We start from the raw sequence: 24,625 nt of genomic DNA, 5'->3' as shown, positions 1-24,625 counted from the left end.
GGGTGGGTTTTGTAACTTTTGTGTATGACCCTATTCCTGATCCCGCTCTCGAATAAAGAACAAAAACGAAACACAAACACAAAACAAAAAGGAAGTAACTCAACAGTGCAACGTAACAAAACAAATAGCATTCCAACAGTTTGGCAAGTGATGAGTTCACCTGAGATTAAGTGATTTTTAGGCAGTCTGTTACAAAATGCTGCTTTGCAATAATAGTAGAAAGGCAACAAATTCTTAAAAGAAATCAAGAAGGTATACAATCTTGATGAAGTCTATTAGTTTCTTTCTATTAACTCTCCACCCCCGATGCCTGAAGATAAGCATCTGCGTAAGCATGGTCTCACTGACATGCATGAACCAGTAAAACCAACATTGCTGTGAGGTCTCAAGGAACACTTGGATGAACTTGCTTTAATCTTTTTATCTTGTTTGCGTTTTGGTTTTGGTTTTTTGGGGGTTTTCCCCTGTTCTGTATGACAGATAATAGAGTGCAGCACTTTGAAGACAGGATAAGAAAAGGTGGAATAGCTCTCCTTTAGAGTCATCGTGTGACCACGATGTTGGAATTATTTGGATATACAGGTATTCTCTGCAGAGAATATTGGTAATAATAATTTAAAAAAAAAAAGATTGGTGATGGCCAAGACATTGATTCAATCTGACAGCATCCGATATGATTAGATGATACTCTATACAGGCTTACTATTGGATTTTTCTGTCTGGGCTGCGCAGCTCTTGTGTAAGGGCATCTTTCCTATTTAATCCCTTTATTTTTTTTTTCCCCACCATTCCAAACTTTTTTTTTCCCCACCAGACCTGTTACTGCTGTATTATTGTAAGAAAAAAAGTTACTTGAGAGCATCAGCTCAGGCTTTGTGCTGTAATGTGTGGTAACACATGTTGATTTTTCTCCTGTCTACACTCCTGGTGTTCCTTTCAGAGGCCTAAATGTATACCCTAAGGTCTGACATACATATTTCTTTTAATTATAATAAGATTTTAGTATATAGATCTCAGTGTTGTAATTCATTCTTTTAACAGTGTAATACTGTGAGACACTTGGTATTTTGCTGAACTCCTGTTCGTCTTGTTACATTCATTAGCAGGAAGGAATCAGATGAGCTTTTACGTTTTGGCTTTCTGGATGTAACCTGAAGTCTGAATTTTTAAGTACGTGTATTAACATGCTGGTCAGGACCAAAAATCAGGATGGTGAGCTCCCTGTGATAAGTTGCATCGCTTGTTCAAATTTTTAAAAAGTCAAGGTTATGTAACTGAATGTCTCCCATATAATTTTGCCTGTGTTTTTTATTCTTTTCTGGGTGCAGATGAGTCCAACCCTTCCCCTGTCCCAGCTGAAATTAATATGTCCTGAGTGTGTTGTGACTTAGCACACCCTGCCCTTCTCAGACCAAAGGTGCTCAGCATTCCTGAGCCTCCCTACAGCTTCCCTTCGGGAGTGTGGGGAGGGGTAACGTGCTCCCCATGCTCTCAATTATTCTGGGTACACTTTTAGTATTTTTTTTCCCAACAGCTGGCTGCTTTTCTTCAGTGATAATGGGATGTCCGTAAGTGGCTATGGAGTCCTTTGAGATGACTGATTTCAGGACCAGATGAATTAATATACTGGTGTATGCCCTGCAAGAGGTGCTGTGTTGATGCAGAGTCTAAAAATTGTCTCTACCGGCCCTTCCATGTTAGGAAGAAGGGTAGAACTGCTGTGCAATATCGTAAAGGTAAAGGGGGAGTCATTCTGGTTTTTTGGGGGATTGGGGGTTTTTTGAGTGTGTGGGGTTTTGTTGTTTTTTTTTTTTCCCTTGGCATTGCCTTTTCTGCCACTTCCTTATGTTCTACTTATTTCTTGGTATGTTTTTCCTTTCCTGTCCCGTTTCCTGTTTGGCCCGATAGAGAAGGTATCTCCCAAGAATCGCCTACTTTCTGTAGCACAGAATTGAAACCAGGACAGCGCTTGCAGGCGTCCAGGCAGGTGCTACCTTACAGACCTGCGGTGTGCAGGCTCGGTGGGCTCTCGGAGGGACTGGCTCCCTTTTAAATAGTTACTGGAGAAGACTTTTCACATTTTGACAGTAACGGTGTTAACGCTGGGGCCCTGTGATCTGTCTGACGTGTGGAATGGCTCGTTGAATGCTCGAGACCCAGTTGTTGCGTTTTCATGAGGGTGCAATGAGGGTGCTCTGAAGCCCTTCAGAGGGACCCGTCTGCTGGCAGCTGCTTCCCTCAGTGCAATCCTGTGGATCTGGGGCTCGGAAAGGAGACGGAGCTGTTCCTGACTCTGCCTGCTCAGAGGAAATACAGAAGGAGCCTGACCCAGCGTCTGCCATCAAAAGTGAATCGCATTGCTGTGGCAACACGACTCCTCCTACGGGGAATTAGGTGAGGCAGAAGCTGTTGGAGGAGGAAAGACCCAATTGTGCTGGAAGCAACGCAGAATCCTGCTGATTTACATGGCACCAGCATCCGGACCCAAGGAAGGTGGGAAGAGAGTGAGAGCTGAGCTTCCATGCTCTCCACAAAACCATTTCTCTTTTCATGGTTTGTCAAACCCATTCTGTTTGCTTTTTTTCTTTTTCTTATGCAAATTCTTTTGTTTCTGTTTCAGCTGAATGGTGTAAGAACCTGAAACGGGACGTTTTATTAAAGGCATGCAGTATTAGAGGCAGAAGCCAAGCAGAGAAGGATGAAGAGAGATTTTCTTTCACATCTTACACAATGAGTAGAAAATAATCAGTGACTGTGCGCTTTGGCTGAGCAGTTTTAGCCAACTGCTCTAATAACTGTGGTTATTACCATGATAAATAACTGAAAGTGGTTAAACACTGCGATCAATCGCAGTGCAGAGAACAATGTAATTAATGGTAAGCATAGGTGCCAAATAAACCACTGTGTCCTGAGTCATTGGACACTGAATTCAAATGCGCAAGTCATGTGGATCACTACGGCACCATCTCAGCGGCTTCTGATATTTTTGTGTGTTCAGCGCTTTGTCTGACGGCCACTGTTGAGCGATGTGGTGGAACTGAATCACCAGAGCAGGAGTCAGGTCAAGCTAATTAAACTTCTTGAGTGCTTCGGTAACTCCTTCCTCAGTATCGCTAAAATAGCTGAGGACGTCCCTGGTGAACCTGGTGATGGGAACAGCATCTGTTGCAGTTTGATCGTTTTCATCTTTGCCCCGGAGCGAAGTTGGAGAGAGTTGGTTTTTAATGTTAATTAAAATGTATTAGGAGAGGCATTCAAAGGCACGCCAAGGAGCGCGCGCTACTCAGTGTGGAAGGCAGGAAAGCTTGTGCATCACCCACAGAATTGTGTGCGAAGAGCTGCAGCACTGGCCACGTTCCTTGTTCTGGGACATGAGACGATCTTTTTGTAAAGGTTGGACTGAAACGGTCAGGTTCCTCGAAGACGAGACCTGAAGCTCACATGAAGTTCATTTTAAGTATTGAGACACCTCAAACGCCTCTGGAGATTGGCCCTTTGCTACACGGGAAGCTATCAAAAAGAGCGCAGTACGGCATTGAAGTGCTGCTGTAGTCTGTGTTGCTGGGGAAACACGGCTCGCTGCTCTCTACTATTTGGCATTTTCTAAGGACGCGGCTCTGTGCCAAGCGATGTTGTTCTGTGCAGAGCTGACGGGGAGTGCAGGAACACAAGTCACGGAAGCCCGATCACTACTGCAGGAGAGACTCTCGCATCTTGCGCAGAGCGAGGTGGACAAAAGTGTTCCCGGAGAATTCCGTTTTGACTAGGAATCCAGGAATGACTCTAAATTACAAATGCTTCTTTTTCTGCCCGTCTAACGTCCTCTTTTTTCACTTAGATTCAACTTAGCTAATAAATATCCATTTATGCCAAATTGTACCCACGTACTAGGCTGTGTAGATTATTGAGAGTTTTTGTATGTGCTGATGTTTAAGTAATAGTGTTACACTTAATTTGCCAGGATTCCGTTATGTCGCTTTATTTCTTTGAGATTTACTTTGTGTGTGCTTTTCCTGTGAATTGCCGTAGCAGAAATGCATGTTTTTAGAAACAAATTCTTGAAGTATTCAGTGTACTCATGTATATATTGCCTACGGTCAAACATGGCACAGTCAGCAGCTAAAGTGATTTAATTTTTATTTGCACGCTCAATGTGCGTTAACAAATTCAACATACAAGATAGCATTACATAATGTAGATTAGCTTATAGCATTATGCAGTTTCACACATGTTGAGTTAGGTTTTTTGCCTTTTTTCTTTTTTCACACAAAGTTGTAACTGTCCAAGTTAATTTTACAATAGAAGACACAAGGTAAAGAATAACCACACCTGGGAGATTTTACAGTGAGTCCGCTGTCACTTACTGTCTCTTCTACGTTTTAAAAAATATATATCTGCACATCTTCAGTTTCCATTTATTCCAGAAGAGTGTTGGAGCTACTCCTATCTGCCTGATAGCCTAAGTCTATTTACCCTGAGCATGTTTCCTTGACAAGAAGTTCATCTTTCCTTTTCAACTAAAGGAATCATAAGGAGATCATCTAGGCTTAAGCATGCTTTTCACACCAAAGGGAAAAAGGGGAACTTTGTTGTTGTTGTTCGTACGCCCTATTCAGATGTTCGGAGCGGTGTTGGAAAGCATGTTCTGAGGAAAAGTCGCGACAGTTGCTAAACTTCAGCAACACAATTGCTTAGTGCAAAAACTAGGATTGAAATAGATCTACACCAATTTCCGAGGGAGAACTTGTTCTCTGGTTTGTGGCTGTGAGCCACTAATAGAGCAGGAGCTAGAAAGCATTTAAGACAACGATAAAATCTACTATAACCTCAGGCAGAAACCTCGTAATCAGGATCGATAAAGCACGAACCCAAGTCCACGCTTCTGTCTGCCATGCAAGGCCGAGAAATAGAGCGCTTCAGCTTCAGTGCGACTTCTGGTGCTAAAAAGACGCTCTGCCTGGAAGGAAGTTCAATGACTGAAAAAGCTACGAGTGAGAAAATTCAGCTTTCCAAAAATAATTTCTTAGGAAGAGATGCCAAAGTATTGCCAGCTAACAAAGTGCTGACTGTTCGCACGAAGAGCCCTCCTAGCAGCTGTTGCTTTACGTGGTGGCTGGAGAGGAAACCGAGTAAGACTTGCTCAATTATTCTACTTTCATTACTATGAAGGTGGAAAGGATCATTTTTCCAACAGGGCTTTAAAATTCAGCAGTCAAGTCCTGTAAGTAGTTAAACAACCTTAATTTTTTTTTTTAATTACAATACGTTATTTACATTCCACAGGGCACAGAACAGGGCTGCCTGGAAGCAACTAAACATTTACTGAAAATTCACGGCCTCTTTGCAAGCTCAGTTCTGCTTCATATTTGCCTTGGAGAGTTCAGAAATAATTTTAATTTCTACAGCCTGTCGTAACTATTTCCGCTCAGTTTACCAACAATGTTTACAATCAATTATTTGCTGCCAATTATCATCCTTATATCTTTCCTGGCTTGAATGTAATAAGAAGCCAAATCAAGTTACTTGCCAGCATGCTACTGTCTTGTACAAAACCAGTTCGTAGGCTGGTGTGTTTACCATGAGATCTAACGCGGCTGCTTCCAAACTTCACTTCTATTTGTGGAACTTTATGAACTTCTGTTCAAAACTACTGACTATTCAGGGTTAATAGCCTGAAGTGCTACAGGTCACATTTGTCAAGTAACATTTTTACACTTCAGAGGTGATGGTAAGCATGTCCTAAGCCTCAGAAGTCATTCACAATTTAAGAACTAACTCAAGCTGCCTTGGAACTCTGAAAATTAACTTTTTGAAGCATTTGACACGTTTTGTACTGACAGGCTTTGCCCTATGTTTAGGCTCTCCTTTTTTGAGAGCTGGCTTTTAGGTAACTACAAGATCCTATACAATGCAAATTGAGTCAAGTATGAATGAAGAGAAGCTCTGTAATTTTTTCACTGAAAAACTCTTCCCCCAAGATATTTTCCTATCTCAGATATGTTATGCCATTATAACAGAACTTATCAGTCATGTAGAATTTCACATCTAATGTTCAAAAGAATCAGCAAGAGTTTCCTTACCACTCAATGACACGTCAGTTTTTGGTTTTTTTCTTGGGCCCTTCATGCACAGACAGGGTTAAATAAAATGAAATAGAGCAGAGTTTCCCCAATTCTGATAGTTTGTGAGATCATGCCTGTGCTAACTTCTGTGTGGCAAAAGCACCGTGATCAGTTTGTTGGCGTTGGAATTTTAGATGCAAATCTTTGATGTTGTGACCTTACAGCTCCACAACAAGTACATCGCAACGGCAAGTATTTCAGTACCTGACAAGAGAATTATTTCTTCTCTGAAGGAAAGTGCCATTTTCCCCTGTATTTTCCTTTTGCGCTAGTGCAGAATTCTAAACCACCTTTGTATGGAAATGCGGTTGGTACTCCCAAACCAGCAAAGAACAGAACTGCAAGAACCAATGGGCAGGCAAACTAACAAGAAACTAGAGGTTAAACAGCAGAATTCAGAAACTTTGGGAGAAGCCTAATAAAGACAGGCCAATCTTGGTGAATACCAGCAAAGACAGTTCGGCACAAACACAACTTCCATAGTGACAGATAATTGTATTAAAATCTGCAACTTGATATTGGTAGTTATACTAATTTCAGTTTGTATTAGGCATGCAATAGCGTGATTACACTGTTATATATATTTGTGGTATCTTTTTTTTTTTTTCACTTAATGCTCTTTAGAATTTTAGTGCCCTGCAAAATCACATCACTAGAGAACCAATCAGCTGCTGCTTCTTACGAAAGTTTAGTTCTACAGCTAAAACAAGGTTTAAGTCTGTTCTACGAGTCAGCTCTCGCTGCCGCAACCTCTGCTAGTATTCGCTCAGGCTGTGCCATTTGGCAACTGGCTTTCTAGGATTCTCACACACCTCTCGCCAGTGTTCCACGCCACCTGCAGTGATGCTGTGCGCTCCCAAAATCAGCCGTCCCACCACTTCGTTTTTTGTGGTACGGTCGAAATCGATAACTAGAAATTCAATGCTGATGTCAGGAAGGAGATCGACAGGGATATCGTAAATGAAGGATTCGTTGAAGACTGGATTCAAAGTGCACTTCTTCACGTGAGTCTTCTTTTTTGCTATGCGCTTTCTTCCGTAATAAACATTCACCTTCACGTACGGATCTGCCGGAGGAGAGAGAGAAATAAACCAATAACACAGCCCAGTAATGCCCCTGGAAGGAACAGACAGGGTTTGGCTGGCCGAGCTTGAGCCCGCTCACGTAAGTGGTGTGAATCCAGGCTGCTCGCTACAGCCCCCCCGGGAGGAGGGAGGGATTGTTGGCGTATTTTCTCATTGCAGAGCAACCAGCTGATGTGAGGAGCGCAAGTTCTTTACGAGTTTCAACATCGCGTGGGGATTGGAGGGAAGCAATTCGCACGTAAATTGCGGTAATTCATCCTAGAAACACCAAACGGGTAGCTTTTTGGTGAGGTCAGTGCCCGACTGGCCAAAACTTTCACTTTTCACTGTCACCTATAACACGAAATACTTTTTACCCTATTTCAGGAAATAGCCCAACAAAGTGTCAAAATTATTTTAATAATTTGCAGATGGAAAACATTTATAGTGGAAGCTACTGAAAAGAAGAAAGTTTAATACAAAGCCTTCATTTTTCCATCAGCCTCACTTTGTTATTTTATCGGTCAGCTTGCCCTTTATGCGGATTGTTTAGGATTAAAATTAAGATACCAGGCACACAGTGCTTTTTTTTCACATAACTCAAGTTTTGAAGCTGAAAGTCACCTGCCCCGCTGACACTGGCTAATTTTCACCTTTTTTATCCAACTGAAATGCATAATATAAAGAGCATATAAAGAAATGACGTTAGCCTTGTGAGATTCAACAGGTAGAAGAACAGTTACTAAAAATTTATCCTGGAGTTGGAGATCACACATGGAAAGCTTTTTTTTTTTTTTTTTTTTAAGAAAGAGTAAAATTTAAGGCCTACAATAGAGAATTAAGTCTGCATTCTTTCTGAGGTGTACAGGAGAAAGCTGCAAAAACAGGCTATTATTGAATCTCAAGTTGATTCCAACCATTTTCCCATAATCCTGAAGGAAACTGCTAAGGGGATTCAGGAGTCTGAGAACCTGTGACTGCAAACTAGGAAAGCCAAAACAGCAGCTCTTCTCTTTTCTTCAAATGGCAGAACAACGAAAACAGCAAAAACAACAAAAAAGAAAAAAAAAAGAATTGTTTCTAATGTCATCTGAATTTACTCCTCTCTATGGTGAGTCCATCCCTCCTCTTTTTTGCGCTCGCTCTCTTCTACCCTCTCCAAGGAGCAGGGTTTGGGGTAGGCGCAGTAAGCAGCGGTCGTGCTGTAGAAAAAACGCTGCTAAGGGCGATGATGAGTGACAGCAGCACGGAGGCACAGAGCCTGCACGGTCTGGCCAAAAACAACACGGAGATCTGCTGAATTTGGAAAATGCTGTCTTCGTAAACAAACCAGGTGATGGCAGGAAGATGCAACTGTTGGTCTCGCTGTAGGAGGGATCTGGTCTTGTTTGTATAACCATCTGTTGGTGAGTGATGGATCCCTCCTAGTGATCCATCGCCCTTAGAAAGAGTTTGAGGAAAAGTGTGCAAACAAAGACAATGTTCAGATAAGACAGGTGAAAAGATCAGAAAGTTAAATTGGAGGTTTTTTAATACACAGTTAGAGCTGGAGAAAATAGCTTCTACCTGAGAGGCCGGTGATATCCATCTTTGGCAAATGTCTGGCTTTCAGCACCACAACAGTCATTCTCTGCGCGACAGGCTGGTAAGACAAGGAGACTTGCAGCTCCCCTCTGCTAATGCATTTCTGTGAAAAAGAAACAGAAAGAACTTATCAGGACAAGATCGTCTTATAAATAGGGGCAAATACTGGAGGTCACCAGAATTTCCTTTCCCTGTGCTAAATGCCTAAAAAGTTGGAAAATTAGATGCAGGCCATTTTAAGTGCCTCAGGCAGATGGAGCCTCTGGGAGAAGGAGCGAGTGGCGTAACGTAAATCCTCTGCGCTGTGCACCCTACGCCTGCTGAGCACGGTAAGCATCACCACAGCCTCACCCCTCGATTCTGTTTCCATGAGGGCAAACCTGGTGGGCACCTTCTGAGAGAACAGTGGCTCTGGCTGCCTTTTGAGGTCTGCTACTAGAGGCATCTGTGGTTTTTAGGAGCTTAAGTTTCATTGGCTTTTGGTGGAGCTTCGATGGCTGAGCACCTCAAGTTCTTTAGGTATGCTTTGACAGCTTCACCATCGGTTTGGTCTGCAAAGGTAAAGGATGAAGAAAAAAGATAAACCCAAATCTACCCTGTTAAACTTGCTGTACATCCTTTCGAAGAGTAATATAATATTAAGATAATTAGGTTTGGTTTCCAGATGGCGTTCATTAACTTTCATTGAGATGGCACTAATTTAGATTAAGTTTATTTGCTATCAAGGCAAACAGTATTAGCAATGGGTATGAAATCGTGTGGTGTCAGTAAAGCACCGAGAGCAGAGCTACTGCAACAACTCCAACAGCTGCCTGCTGAAAGTTTTGACCGGTAGCACCTTGCCCTCCTCCTGCCCCCATCGGTGTCTGGTACTGTTAACTCTGCAGAGCAAAGGGTGCGCGGGGGTCCCCAAATGAAGGCATTTTTCTTACTTAAACCAGTAAAGCACTACAGTAAATGTCACATTAAATGCTCTGGTGCTCACCCAAGAGGTGAAGCTGTTCTTTCAGCTGCTGTTATTCAGCTTAGCGGGGAAAAATTGTGCATGTAAACTTAAACACGGAAAACGTTCATTATAATTTTGGTGGTTTCTTTTTATTTGAGCAGTTCCTGGGTGTTTCATGTTAAGAAAAGTTTCCCAAATGCAAGGAACGAAGCCTATTGCTGCTCACGCAAAATTTTGGGAGGAGAGTAAATATATGAGCAAGTTCCTGGCCCCGGAAGGGAAGTGTTGAGAACTCTGGCTCCTTGGATACCAGAATACAACGGCCAGAGAGAGTATTGGGGGGAGTGTGGGGTGTGTGTATGTTGTTAAGAGTTCTGGGGTTCTTTTGGTCTGAAGTAATTTAATGCAGTTACTTCAAAGTAATTTGCATTGTTAGATCGTCTGTTAGAAAGTATTGGGAATGTTCATTAGGATGGGATGTACGCCTTTGCTGGCTTGGATCAGTGCAATAATTTACTGGGTTTTAAACGCAATTCTGTATTCCAGATTTTCAAACTCCCTGACATTGAAAACTTTGTTCAGTAACGGCTGTTTTGACATTGCGGAACTACGCAGATTTTCAGGAATGCACACCTGACACTAAGGTAAATCTATTTTTGATTACTAATAAATGTTAAATAATTTGCATCCTTGATTAAATCTATTTTTATTTAGCGTGACCTTTTTCCTCTATTTTTAATCTATTATTTCTAAGAGATACGGTCAATGCACTGAAAAGAATACTATTAAAAGAACCTAAACCGGTCACTTGTTTTATTGTAATGTAAAGCATCCCAAGAACCTAAAAGCAAAGTAATCACAAAACTCTGGTTTTGTTGGGATTCTTTCGGTTTGTTTTGGGTTGTTGACAGAGTCTCCTTTAAATAACTTTAAAAAAAAAAAAAGAAATGCCCATATAGTAGAAAAAACTTTTCAAGTAAAATACTGCCACTCTAGGATGTAATGAAGGATTTTAGAGCCCAGCAACAATTTCCAATACGTTAAGGCAATAAGTGAGACCAAATGCCATTTTCTACTGAACCTGGAGGATGGGTAGCAAAAATAAACTAAGCAAGAAAATAAAAATCTTAAGTACCGCCTCATTCTCCTACTTGAGCATAGTGTATTTTCTGAGGACAGAAGACATCTTCCCCAATGTAAGCCTTAGTATCTTATATGGATTGCTCATCTTTCTAGTTTACAGCTGTAGACACTAAGAGTGGGATTAACTTCACCTAAATTTTAGATGTCTCTACTTGACAAAACCATCTTAGACACACTTTGCTCTCAAGTGAGAAAAAAATAGAGTCATCTAGGGTGGGATTCATCTGAGCTGATTTAGATACCTGCTCCAGGACAAGAGGAATCCTGTCAGACTCCTGTTGATGTATTCCCACTTACTTGCGGCTTACAGTAACAAATTCAGATGTAGGTAATTACAAGCATAGGTGTCTAAAATGGTCAGAGCAGACAAACCTCCCTCCCTCTAAGTGAGGTTTGTCTTTGCAGAACAGAAGACGTCGTTCCTCAGAATCCGTATCAAACTTATTCAGAGCACCCTTACCTCTAGCTCTCCCCCGCCGCCATACGGTCGAGAAGGCTGGGCACTGGTGAATGTCCCGTTACCACATCAGCTCTTTTACTTGGAGATGGGGACTTGCCCTTTTCTTGGCATCCCCAGTTATAGCACTCATCATTTCCATGCCTTATCAAATCGCCATAACCACACAGCAAAGAACGGTCAAACTAAAAGAGCACAGCCATACAATACCAATAATGTATCTGTGGAAAAATGGGTCTCATGGCTAAGGATTTGCAGTATTCCAGCTTATCAGACCATGAAGGCTCCCGAGTCAAATACAATGCAAGGAGTCTTGTGTCACACTACATGAAGTGACTTACTTGTATGTTCCTTTTGAGGATCTCCCTGGTCAGCTGAACCTTTCCAGTGCTTGGATCCACCCCTGCAAGGGGCACCATGACCTCTCCAATAACATCATCTCGAGAAAAGCGATCAAAGCTCAACACGAGGAAGTGAAGCACCAAATCCTGGAGCTGGCTGTATGGGATCCCATAGAAAGTGAAGGTTTCGTCAAAGACCGGATCTAGCGTCTTGCGAAGTACACGAGTCTTCACTCGATGCCTTTTATCTGGAAGAATTGTCATCTTGATATAAGGGTCAGAGCTCTGAGTGTGCTCATCCATCACTGGCAGCCCATGAGCCTCCTGAATGGTAACTACCAGCGCTTTTTTAGGGAAGTTGTAGTCCACGGAGAAAGTCAGTTCACCCAACATGACATCATCCCCTGGAGAAGATGGGGAGGAGGTTTTACTTCCTCCTGGAGTGAGGCTTTGATCTGGACTTAGTTCATCTCCATAATCTACTTTTATTGGGAGCTGGTCGACATGGGGGGCTGCATTTGGCCCATCTGGAGCCTTATCGGAACCTATTAAACCGGATTCAGCAGCATCCACCAAGAGATTTCCCCTTCCAGTCTCCTTAGGAGTGCCGTTCTTGTCTCTCCGGATTCGGTTAATTTTCTTCTTGTTACTCAAGGTCTCCGGATAGATACTGATGCCTTTCAACATGTGAATGAATTTATATGGTGGGGTTTTGTGCTTCTTTTCTGCTTGCTGGTGACAGCATGTCCACACAAAAACTGTTACTGAGACAGAAACCACAAGGACAGTAGCACCAATGAGGCCTGCCACAACTGGAGAGACATCTGCGGAGAAAACAAGGCAGTCAGGAATGAGCTTGTACCTTCGCGGTGGCCGTGCCCCCACGGGACCAAGCACATCGGGATGGAGACCTATACGGTACTATTATGTTGTTCTTAATTCAATAATCCTGGTATCAAAGCTTCCCCAGATTAAAAAATCACTTCCTTTAATTTATATTTTCTTACGTGGGAAACATTTTACACCAACGCATGCCTGACCTATGTTTCATGTGCCAACGATTTCAAATGGTTGATTGCCTTATCTCAGCAAATCAAGCTCTCGCATTACCAGCGTCACCACAGCTCCACAGGAATACGGTTTCTTGATTTGCAGGAGGCACTCTTTTTTTTTTTTTTTAATGCCGTGTTCAATTACACAATTCTATTTTAACAACAGGAAGGGAGTAATAAATATGGCCATAACACTGGATCTGGAGTTATCCTTTATTAGCAATTTTTAAAAAATCACTTTGGCCCCAAATGCCTTTGTCCTAGTCCCTTACGACAGATACAGGGCCAATGGTATACACAGAAAAGACAAAGAGGTGTCATTGGGATAGATGACATTTATTTTTTTCTGCTGGGGTGAATATGGCCCTGACCCAAGAGTCCAAGGGAAAGAAGGGCAGTCGCATGTCCATATAACATGAAAACGATCTGTATCACTCTGGTGGACTGCTTCTCCCCCAGTGATCGTTCTGACCATTCCCACAACCTCCTCTGGGAAAGTATGCTGAGCACTAATGAAACGATCGTGCGAGTCCCTCTCTGTGTCTCACCCAAAAGCTGAGGTTGCTCTCTGTAACTGTTGCTCTGCTTTTTCATCCCAGTACTGCTACTGATGTTCTTACAGGTTTTGATGAGCTGGGAGCTACGGACAAAAGTTTGTCCACCCGACAGTTACCACCAAGACTCCTTTTCATGCGCAAATCCAACGTCCAAAAACAACAGACAGAAAATCCTGTATTGGGATTTAGGGATTATTTGATATTTTCTAGAGCTTATGTCGACTGTGTTCTTCAGTAACGACAAGCCAGAACAAAAAAGGCACCATGTTCATTTTCAGCAACCATGCTAGTTATTTTCTATTTGTAACAGTTGACTTTGGAGAATTATTACCATGACAGAGAATGAAACCAGTACTGTTGAGCTCCCCAGTATATTGTATCAACATACTCAGGCAATTCCAGTCAAGGGCCACCAAGACGATTAAAAAGTTGGAGCGGATGGAGAATGGAGAGCAGATGGAAGATGAGGAGAGACTGAAAGAGTGGGGTTTGTTCAGTCTTGAAAGGGAAGGAAAAGGGAGAGACCTTTTTGCTGTCTTCAATTTCTTAGAGGGAGGTTAGAGGGAAGATAGAGCCAGGTTCTTCTTAGAGCTTATTATTGTATTACTGGTTTGATCATCATTAAAGCAATTTTTTCTTTTTTGGAAGCAAGCAAACAAAAAAGCCCTCTAGCCCTACATCTCTTTCTTTACAAATTGCACAAACTGCTTCCACAGTAAAAGGGAAAACCAAAAATCATTGTCATGACAATCACGGCAATAGCTAAATGGAACAGCTAGTACAAAAGATAAGCTTGTCTGGCTTTCATATCTTCATTCTGTACCATAAAGAGGAGAAAATAATCTTCCAACCTCATACTTGAAGCTATAGAGAGCACCTTAATTTTGTATTTTCTCTGTTCGTTCCACATTATTATTTATTGAGGTTAACAGGCAAGAGGACAAGACTGCCAGACTATAATCTGAATGTCTGATAGGCTCAGGGAAAACTATGATTTTCAAGAGAATACATCTCCTTTTTTGCAGAAATAGCAAAATCACTTTTGGTTAGACAGAAGTCTTCCCAGACTGAAGCTGGAAGTCTTTTGCAATGATGACCGACTCCACAGATAAACCTGTCTCAGGCCCCACTGCAAGGATAGCCTTGGACTGAATTAACTAAAGCAAGAGGAATTCATAATATTAACAAAACACCCCCAAAAAACCAACTTTATTTTGTTATTTAATGTTCTCTCTTTGAAATGAGGCAAGTGGTCTTTAACACTTAATTTGAATACAATTCAGCCACATACAGATATTAAAAGCCTCAGTGGATGTGCAAAAAAGGACAAATGCTGAAACTCCTTTCTTATTCTGATTTCATTTTTTTGGTGTGTGTTTTGTTTCTGTTGTGTCTTCATAGAATCAGCTCTTGTACCTTCATTTCCCGCAGATCTGATGGACAATTTTAGAAGAAGCAACCAGCAGTCACACTAGAAAGCATCAAACAAGTCTTTGTGATCCTTCTTCAGTTGAAGTATCTTAACTCTTAAATTTGGCTCCCATAATATTCTGTGGCAAAGAGTTCCTCAGCTTAATTACCTGGCATGACAAAACAAGGGCTTTTATTTTGAGCCCGCCCCACCTTGTTTCATTTGATGCCTGTTCTTGCATTAGAAGAAACAGGGAGCAATTGTTCCCTGCTCTGCGCTGCTCGTGACACCTCTCTTTTCCTGGCTGAAGCCTCCTACTTAGGTAATCAATCCATACATTCATTAATCCTGTCTCCGTAATTCCTTAGAGTTGTAAACTACACTGATGTAAAGCTGCCTAAAAACAATTTTAGTTAAGCTTTTTCAACTCCGTGCATAGCAAAGTGCTTTGAATGTCCATTTTAAATGGCACTGCAGCCTGCCTCCTCTCTCAAAAAGAGCAAACCATGCTTTTTTATTCAAACTTCGCAGAAGAAATCTTTGTTCTGATGTGATGCTGAGATTTAAATGAAACAGAATCAACTTTTGGGGATATGGAATTATTTTTCAATTAATGAAGAAATCATTGAAAACTTCCTTTTAAAACTGATGTTTGCTAATTATACCCTAATACCTAATAGTGGCCAATGGTTAAATTATGACAGCGTGTGGCTCTTGGATTCCAGGCAACACAGAACGTAAAAGGTAATTAGATACATTGTACATTAGATAAATTATATAGTATGGACAATTATTACTAAGTGCTTCAGAATTTTAAGGGAATGTAGTAACTGTGCTTTAACTATGGGGTCTTATGGTCCGAGGGGAAGGTCAGTCCACCTGCAGTGCTGCGTCCAGCTCTGGAGCCCTCAGCACAGGACAGACCTGGACCTGTTGGAGCGGGTCCAAAGGAGGCCACAAAAACGATCAGGGGGATGGAACAGCTCTGCTATGGAGAAAGGCTGAGAGAGTTGGGGTTGTTCAGCCTGAAGAAGAGCAGGCTTTGGGGAGACCTTATTGCGGCCTTTCAGTACTTAAAGGGGGCTTATAAGAAAGATGGCGGCAAACTTTTTAGCAGGGCCTGTTGCAACAGGACAAGCGGGAATGGTTTTAAACTAAAAGAGGGTAGATTTAGACTAGATCTAAGGAAGAAATTTTTTACACTGAGGGTGGTGAAACACTGGCACAGGTTGCCCAAAGAGGTGGTCGATGCTCCATCCCTGGGAACACTCAAGGTCAGGTTGGATGGGGCTCTGAGCAACCTGATCTAGTGGAAGCTGTCCCTGCCCACGGCAGGGGGACTGGATTAGGTGACCTTTAAAGGTCCCTTCCAACCCAAATTATTCTATTCTATTCTATTCTATTCTAGTTGCTGGAGGACAGAAAGAGACAGTGATTTGGATCTTCAGGAGTGGAGAAACCCAACAGACACAGACACCCAGCGCTGCGGTACCAGCCTTTGTCACCCGCTGGACTACAAAAAAAAGCACCTTAAAAATTAGCGAGTACCAACTCAGGAGAATTATTTCGCTGGCAACCCACGGCAGCCGCGCCATGCCCGTGGCTGGACCCCGGCCACACGGGCACGGCTTCGGGCCGCTTCACCTCTGATGATTTAGCAGGGTTTGTAGTTTCGCCATCGCCACCGAGGCGCCCCCGACTCCACCGGGGCCCGGCCAGCGCCGCGGCCCGGGCCGGCTGTCCCCCCCGCCCCGGAGAACGGCGTAACACCCCCGCCGCCCCGCACCCCCGGCCCGGAGACCCGCGCCGCCCCCCACCGCCGCCGCCCCCGCTCGGGGGCTCCCGCCGCCGCCCGCAGACCCCTTCTCCCGGCTGCCAGGCCGCAGCCGCGGGCCCCGCCTTGGCGGGCCGCCGGTGCCGGTGCCGCAGCCTCCCCGTCCCCCGGGGAGGCGCGAACAAAGGCCGGGGCGCGGCGCGGCCCGGCACAGACATCACGTCATGCGGCGGGGGCCGCCTGGCCCGGCCGCGCACCTGCTCCCCGCGGGCCCGGGCCCCGCTGCCGTCGGCCGGGCCGGGCCGGGCCGCAGCCCCTGTCCCGCGGCGGCTCCGGGGGCGAGCGCTGGCACCGCCCCAGCTGCCGGCGGCGAGCGGTGGGTGTTGGCTGCCGCCGGGGGGAGGACGACCGGCCCGCGGGGGCGGGGGGGGACGGTGCCGGCGCGGCTCGTCCCCGCGCGGCGAGCGGGGCCCGGCCTCGGGGGCGGCGGGCGCCTCGCGGGGCCTCGCTTAGGCGCCGCCGGCGCGGAGGAAGGGGCCCTCCGCGCGGCCCGGCCGCACTCACCGAAGCCGGGGTGGACACTGGTGATCTCCGCCATGGCCCAGCTTAGGCCGGGGCAGCTGGGATGCGGAGCCCGGTGCGGAGGCGCCGCGGTGCCGGCCCCCGCCCGGAGGATGCTGGCAGCCCGGGATGCAGGAGCTGCCGACTGGTCCCGATGCGGCGCAGGCCCCGCCCGGCAGCCCGGCCCGCCCCTCCCGCGCCAGCCGGCGGCCGGCCCCGCCCCGCAGCCGCCCGGCGGTGACTCGGCAAGTGTCGGGGCTCCGGCCGCGCCTCCCGGGCCAGGAGCCGAGTGGCACCGGAGCGGCGGCGCGGGGCGTGTGCGTGGGCTCGCGGGGCCGGTGACCCCGCTCCCGCCGCGAGGGGACGGCACCGGGGCCGGCGGGCTCCGCCGGGGAGCCGCGGGGAGCGCGGGCAGCAGTACCGGGCAGGCCCTCCCTCCCCCACGGGAAGACCCTCCGAGGCGGCGGGGGGGGCCGGAGCTAGGCAGCGGGCGCGGCGCCCGGCGGCGTCGCCCAGCAAAGATGGCGGCGGTCGCGCTCGCCGCCCCCGCCGCCCCGCGTCGTCACGGCGGGGCTGGCGGCCTCCGCGCCGCCAACATGGCGGCGGCTCGCCCCGCGCCCGACCAACATGGCGGCGCGGCGCCTGCGCGGCGGGCGGGCCCCGCGGCGCTTCCGCTTCCTGCGGAGCGAGCGGGACGGGGCGGCGGGGCCCGGGCCCGGGCGGCGGTGCCCCGCGGCCAGCCGCTTTCCTGTCTTCCAGGTGGGCGCCGGGATGTCGCTCTCGCTGAAGATGCTGCCCTGCAAGAAGAGGAGAGCGGCGGCGGCGGGGCCGCACAGCCCGCGGGAGCGCGGCGGCGCCGGGGAGGACGGGGAGCCGCCCGGCGCCGGCGGCTCGTCCTCGGCGGGCGCTGCCGATGGCGGCTCCTCCGCCAAACTCGCGCCGGCGGCCCGAGCCGGCGGGCCGCCCTCCTCCGGCCCGGGCGGGTGGAGGGGGCCCGGGGAGGCCTCGCTGAAAGGCGGGAAGAGGCCCCCCGGCAGGGCGGCCCCGGGCTCCGCTCAGGAGGCGCCGGGCGCGAAGGAGGCCTGCGCTGCCGCCCAGCGCCCCGAGGGCCTCGGGAGCCCCGAAGCGGTGGCGGAAGGTAAACGTGTGCGCTGCCCGTCCCGGTGCGTGTTACCGGGCGTTCGTGGTTCTCCGCGCGCCGTCCCCCCGGCTGCCGGCCCAGCTCCTGGCCCTGCTGGTCTGGCCTCGGTCCTGCGGGCTCTGCTCGTCGCCAGGGTCGGCGGAGGGAGAGCTTCATAGGCGTGTTGGTAGCAGGCTGCTCCTTTGGGTGATGAGTTTTTGTGGCGGTTTTTTTTTCTCTGAAGTATTACGGGTTAGCAGGCATCCCGTTTTCAAAGTTTGGGGCTTTTCCTCCCTTAAAACCTTAGAAAACTAATGGAGAACTTAAGCCGCTTGCCTCTAGCGCTGCCAAACACTAAGCGCTCTAGAAGTTGGGGTTTTCAAATTTTTTCAAATTTTTTTTTTTTCAAATTTTTCAAACCTAGAATACCTAGTTTTATAAACTTGCACGCATTTTCCTGGTCTTGCCGCTGTGTTTAATCTTTTATGGATTATAACAGCGATCAGTCCTAACAGTAACTTTCAAAGACATATTTCACAGGTTTTGCATGGTGCAGGATATGTTACTTTCAGCTAGTCTTTAGACGAGTCTTTGTAAATCCAGGCTTTGATTTGAAACAGTCACCTTGCGTTTAGTTTTTAAAAACAAATGTTTGGCTAGTGAGTTGTGAGGCTGGGAAAAGTGCAAGCTGCTGCTTCCAAAAATACTAGTTTTCAGAGTTTTTTTGACCACGTTTGCTTTCATTTTCAGAAGGTAATTCTTTCAAGTGTTTGGAAAAGTAGTCTAGAGGGGCATTTGTATGGGGCTCCACTGTGATCCTTTACAAGAGCCAATGCGGCAGAGCTTGTGTTAATATAAAGTTACAAACTTGTTGTGGAACGTAGCTATTTTGGAAGTTTGTGTAAAAAGCTCAAGTGAACTTTGCTTGCTCTGAGGTTCACTCAGTGAAAGCGTGATGTGTGAGCTTGTGAGGTAGACGAGATATTCACCGGTAAAGTAATGCTCATTTTCTATCTCCGGTCGTCTTTAAGTCTACTGAAATAAGTGGTTGTTTCCTCTTTCCCCGTATTGCCCATCCTAGTCTTTTTCTCCTTTCCTGGCACACATCTTTGTCTCTGAGCTCAATGAGATTGGAGACTTGATCTGGAAAAAAAGTGGAGTGTGGGAAGTGTGGGGGTGGTGTTGTTTTTCCTTTCCATCTGGTTCAACTCCCTGATCTGATTTTCTGCGCAGCTACACAAGTAGTTGTGCCAGCCCAGAGCAGCAACTGCTGCAGTGTCGGGAGCTGGTTTTATCAGGTGACAATGTGTTTTCATACTTCACCCTAAGCTTAAGGTGTTCATGAAACCTGAGGTTTCAGCTGGTTTTTAATAATCATTGTAAGCCCATCTAACTACAGGCAGCAGCAGAAAGGGACAGTGCTTCCTCATTTTCTTGTGAAAAGTGGCGTCTCTGGTTCTCGTGCTGGTGTGATTAGTTCACTGATTGGACTGAAAGCTGATTTTGTGTTGGGAGGAAGGGGGTGGAACAGAGGTCAGTTCACCGTAGGACTGTGCAGAACAGGGGCGGGAAGGGTATGCAGCCACCCCTGTCAGCAGTAGTGTCGTTTTAAATTGGCTTGAGGTGGCTGTGAAGCTGCATCCTAAAGTTGCGGTCAGCTGTGCTGTTCCGGCTGTGAGTAACCTGTCTGGGTGAAGAAGTGCCTGCCCCTGCCTGCTGGTTTCTCTTGTTGCAGTTGCATTTATACAACAGGGACTACAACCATGTTTTAAATGTATCATCACTTTTTTGTAACTGGATCATTTGACAGGAACACTTTTGAGCATAGCTGTGCAAAACTGATAGTGGAGGGAGCAAGACTGAAATAGCTGGAGGTGGGGATCTCTTCTCCTGGATTTGTTTCCAGCAGGATGGGACTGCTGCTGCAGTGTTCAGTGTATCTGGATCACTTTCACGGGCTAGGTTAGATCTGTGCTGTTGATTTAACAGATTTGAATAGGTCACAATAAGCTTTTGTAATTGCAGCACCCTCTTAACCTTGCTCAGCTGTGTCCGTGTGACTACAACTTAGTGTATACTGTTTACAGGGAAAACGCCTAAGCTGTATACAGAGGTGGAAGTGAATTCACAGAGAGATCCGTATCTGACTGAAAACCAATCTGCAGTGCAGGAGTCTCCAGTGAGAAGTTCTTTGCAGCTGGCTGTCAGAAATCCTACCGTGATGAAGCCGCTGAAGAACACCAGAGCTGGTGAGTGGCCCCAGCAGACTGATAAGGAAAATGAGGATTTGGGGCTGTTTATTCCATTGGGTAAGCTTTGTGCGAGGAACAGACCTGTGACTTGGTACAGTAGACGCAGAACTCCGGAATTGTGTACACCACAGCAGGGGCTGTTTAGGTGCAACATTTTTTTAAGTTTTCATCCTGTGCTCCGTAATTCCGTGGCTAAATAAACTACAGGTATCCAAGTGAAACTTGCTAGAGCTCTGCAATTTTCAGTTACTAAAAACACTGCTTTCATTCAGAGGAAGTTAGGATTCTTTTGCTTCCCCGAGTCAGCAAAACAGTGCCACTTGGGAAACACTTTAAGTCCAGGAAGCTGTAATCTGCTCTTGCTGTATGGTGCCTAGAGTTTTGCAACTGTTTTAATCTTGATGGCATACTTATGCCTTTTCCAGAAGGAGGTGTTGTAAAAAGGCTGCTGAGACCATTCTGTAAAATCAGTCTGGTAGAGATGGCAAATACATAACCCTTATTTGCTTGACTCACTCAGGTCCTGCAGAATTTGAATCCATTATTCAGACGACTGTTTCTAGTTCTTATGGCCGTTTCCATTTGGGTGATCTCCTTATCAGCTGTTGGAAAACTGCTGCCACTTCAGTATCTGCAGAATTCTAGCTTTTTTTTTTAAAATTCATACTATCAGAATGTGCTGGATGTGAAGTATCGGAATTTTTAGATTCCATTTTTATTAATTTTCAGAGGAGCAAGATGGAGAGGATATTGAGAGAAGGAAGAGGAGGAGGAAGGCAACCAAACGGAAAAGAGAAGGGAAAAGTCAAGAAGAGGAGGGATCTTTGTCTTGTGACATCAAGCTGGATGATACGCTTGATCGCACCTTAGAGGATGGAGCTAAACAACATAACCTGACAGTTGTCAACGTGCGAAACATCCTGCATGTGAGTGCGGTGGGATTATGACAGGGAACAGAGAAGTGCCCAGCTTTTTAAGAAGGTGCAGTCTAGACTTGAGTATACTACTAATGGTAGCACTTGATTTCATGAACAAGGAAGACTTGGTAGGCACCCACGTCCTAATCTCTCCTGTAAAAAGCTATAAAGAGAGAATGATGTGGTGTACGAATAAGTTACCTGGACCTGGCTTTGTTAGTAGGTATTGATCCCTGACTTCCATTTGTTTTACTGTACTGTAATAGCAGTAACAGGAGTAACTGAACTAAAATGCATGCTTCTGGTTCCAGGTGAGGAGATGTAGACTGTGAACTCACTGTTTCTTGTTTTGAGTGAACTGTTTCATGATAGAGTCCTGATGGAATTGTAGTGGTGCTGACAAAAATGCATTACTCTTAGTTAATGACCCCAACCAACCTTTTAGTCCATCACACAACTTCCAGTTAGAAAGGAACTGCAAGAAGAATATCTGTGCTGTCGCGGCTGTGTAGTGAAACTCTGATTCTACACCTATATAAGGTGTAGATTTCAGTTTATCCCGTGAGCAGGGTCTGGAGAGCAATAGTATTTATTTTCTCACAGGACCAAAAATTGTGCTTTTTTTTCTTTTTGTCTGCAGCTAGTTTTGTTCTAATCCAGGTGATCTCAGATATTTTCCCTTTTTGCCATCCCTGTGTCAAACAAACTGGAGATTGCCATGATTCTTTTGGGCAGATTCACCAGCTGATTTTGTGCAAGTGCCATAAATTAATGTCTTTCTCTGTCACATGGCACTGTGGAAGGGCTGTAAATATCTCGCAGTCGCCTACCTTCCCTGGAACCTTATGGTGGCATTCAGAAAATGTAGTCACGGATACTGGGTCTCCTCTGCCTCCCCTTATTTCTTTTAAATATATACAATGTTTTCTGAAATGATGTAGCACAATGCTTCAAGGAGTAGATTATTACATACTTTCTTTAGAGAATTAGACCCTTACTGTTTTGGAAGCCTGTGAGTGCTTAGGGATTTAAGTTTTCTGTTGCAGCTTCACACCAGCATTTCTCATGTGGCTGGGATCGGCACATTTTACTGATTATGTGACACAAGGGAAGGGAAACTGGTGTGGGCTTTTGTTTCGACTATTTTCTTTTCCTCTGCTGGAAATTTATTCCATAGAGCATTCACAGAGAATGTGGTACAAATGTTTTTATCACTGCTGTGCTTACTTTATATTTTCTTGTCCGATCACTGAACAATCTTTTTTTACTGTAGTATAATTACAAAGTATATGGTACACTGAATATTTCTCCAACTAGTTTATTTTAACCGTAAGTCTGTTTCTATTTAACAAATGGAATGTAAAGGATACTTTTGTGTGTGTTCCTATAGGAAGTGATCACAAATGAGCATGTGGTTGCCATGATGAAAGCAGCCATCAGTGAGACAGAAGATATACCTTTGTTTGTAAGTAAAAAGCTTTTTCAGTTGTTCCAAATGCATGGTACCTTCACCAGTCTAGCTTCTTGGTCCATGATGTGGTATGGAGAGAATAGGTAGTACCGTAATTTACGTTTCATTAACAGATTTGCTACCTGGATGAAGTGAGTAGTGTCTGTGTATGAGAGTAAATTATGAAACAGAATTATGAGGGGTTATTTCTGATGTCACTCTGATCATGTGTAAAAGATAATGAATTTAAAAAAAGAAAAGTCTTGTAGTAAACAGTTGCTGGGGAAAAGTTTGCAGTTAAGGAAAATAGTTGAATAGGTTGCTGTTGTTTTGTTTTAAACTCTCAGGAGCCCAAAATGACTCGTTCCAAACTGAAAGAAGTTGTGGAGAAAGGAGTGGTAAGTACATCATCTGCTTTTACCTTTGCACCTTCCCCCTACCTGAATGCTTTTGATTGTTGGGTCTTCTAAAAGAAGTGTAAAGTGTGCTTTTATGTGATTTATTCTTAACATGAAAAAAATAAGTTAAAACAATGTAAAAAAGAATTCATTTTAGATGAGCAGAGTAAGAACCAGGTCAGAGTTAGAAAATGCGGTGAATTGACAGTATCCATTATACTAAAGTTTTTGCCTGTAGAGATCACATGGGCAGTTTAGAAAGCATTTGTTTGAAATCTGTTGTTACTTGGCTACTTTGGAGAACAAGGCCTCAAGCTCAGGTACTCATTTGATTTAATAGATTGTCTAAGCTGTGCAACACCATGCTTTTCAGAGACAGTTAAAGTGTTTTTGCTGTCTTTAGGTGATTCCGACATGGAATATTTCTCCAATTAAGAAGGCGAATGAGGTGAAGGTAAGTGAATTGCTGCTGGGAAATCGGAGACCATACTAGAGGCACCCTGCTGAGCAAGGAATCTTTTGGAGGGGTGGAGCAGACTCGTGCCTAGCGTGTTGGGAGTATTGGTGACCAGGAGCGTTGCAAACAGGGTATGCAAGGCAGGACAAGGCAGTTAACATAGCAGCAGGTGCACAGAGGGCCCGAAAGAGCTGCCTGCAGGGGAGGACAGAACATGAGGTGACGACATGCCATAGAGAGTGGTCTTCTCTTCTGGGTGGTCCAGCTTCCCATGTTGGTACTGCAGCAGCCCCTACCTGGATTGAAACTCCTGAAAGCGAATGCCACTGCCCAGGCCTCGTGCTGCGAGGTGCTCCTCCCTGGGACTGTTTTATATGTTTTAGGGCTGCCTGGAAATATGGCCTGAATCTCAATTTTTTTTTTCTGAGCTCTGCCTCCTCCAAAAGATTTGTTATCTAGGGGTAGGCAGGACTCGGCAGTATAGCAGGAGCGAATGGCCATTCAAGTACTAGAAACATGTCTTTGAGATAGAGTCTGCTCATGCAGTTTCCATCATATAAATGCTAAATCATTTGTGCCTGTTCTTGCACCTTTTCAAACCACTTACTTAGCTTTACCAATCTTACTTCAGTAATTTCTTTGGTTTCTTCAGCCTTTTTCAGTAGTTTCCTTCCTTTCTGAGCTTCAGGGTATTTCCTCAGTTAGAAATCTTTGATCTGATAGTGCACCACTAGAGTGCAACTCTTTATCTTGCCTGTAAAAAGTTGTCACCTTTCTTCTGTTCTGTTGCAGCCTCCTCAGTTTGTGGACATTCCTCTTGAGGAAGATGATTCATCTGATGAAGAATACCAGCCTGATGATGAGGATGAGGATGAGACTGCGGAAGAGGTAAATGCAACTTGTACAAAGATCTGTTCTGTTCAGCGTGGAGTTGTCTGCATGTTTGAGGCAGTAGAATGCTCTCTTTATTTTAACACATGAAAACTTGTAAGTCGTCCTGGACCTTCTAGTAATCTTTC

At 45.3% G+C, this 24,625-nt stretch overlaps 2 protein-coding genes across 10 annotated transcripts in view; one reads left to right on the top strand and one right to left on the bottom strand.

The window, feature by feature from the left end:
• Positions 1–4,120: 4,120 nt before the first annotated feature.
• SYT11 (synaptotagmin 11) lies at positions 4,121–17,217 on the bottom strand. The gene is made up of 4 exons (XM_075176012.1): positions 17,016–17,217; positions 11,658–12,481; positions 8,753–8,873; positions 4,121–7,188 (listed from the first exon to the last, which is right to left on the bottom strand). Exons 1-4 carry the CDS (start codon positions 17,047–17,049, stop codon positions 6,878–6,880), a joined length of 1,290 nt encoding a protein of 429 aa, XP_075032113.1. The 5' UTR covers positions 17,050–17,217; the 3' UTR covers positions 4,121–6,877.
• A 320-nt stretch (positions 17,218–17,537) lies between these two features.
• Positions 17,538–24,625, top strand: part of LOC142094128 (GON-4-like protein) — a 32,699-nt gene continuing 25,611 nt past the window's right edge. For 5 of the 9 annotated variants that reach the window (XR_012677604.1, XR_012677606.1, XR_012677605.1 and 2 more), the window contains exons 1-7: positions 17,538–18,150; positions 20,220–20,441; positions 21,114–21,310; positions 22,692–22,766; positions 23,099–23,149; positions 23,553–23,603; positions 24,399–24,494. Coding sequence is in view for 4 of the 9 variants with exons in the window: in XM_075175993.1 (XP_075032094.1) it covers positions 17,640–18,150; positions 20,220–20,441; positions 21,114–21,310; positions 22,692–22,766; positions 23,099–23,149; positions 23,553–23,603; positions 24,399–24,494 (1,203 nt within the window). In the remaining 5 variants the exon portion in view is untranslated. Of the gene's footprint in view, positions 18,151–20,219; positions 20,442–21,113; positions 21,311–22,691; positions 22,767–23,098; positions 23,150–23,552; positions 23,604–24,396; positions 24,495–24,625 lie in introns of those variants that run through there. The other 4 variants (XR_012677603.1, XM_075175990.1, XM_075175991.1 and 1 more) reach the window with 3 other exon arrangements.

Source organism: Calonectris borealis, chromosome 29 (assembly GCF_964195595.1).
Source record: "Calonectris borealis chromosome 29, bCalBor7.hap1.2, whole genome shotgun sequence".
Classification (NCBI taxonomy): domain Eukaryota; kingdom Metazoa; phylum Chordata; class Aves; order Procellariiformes; family Procellariidae; genus Calonectris; species Calonectris borealis.
Note: the sequence above shows the minus strand (reverse complement) of the source record. Positions and strands in the feature narration are given on the sequence as shown.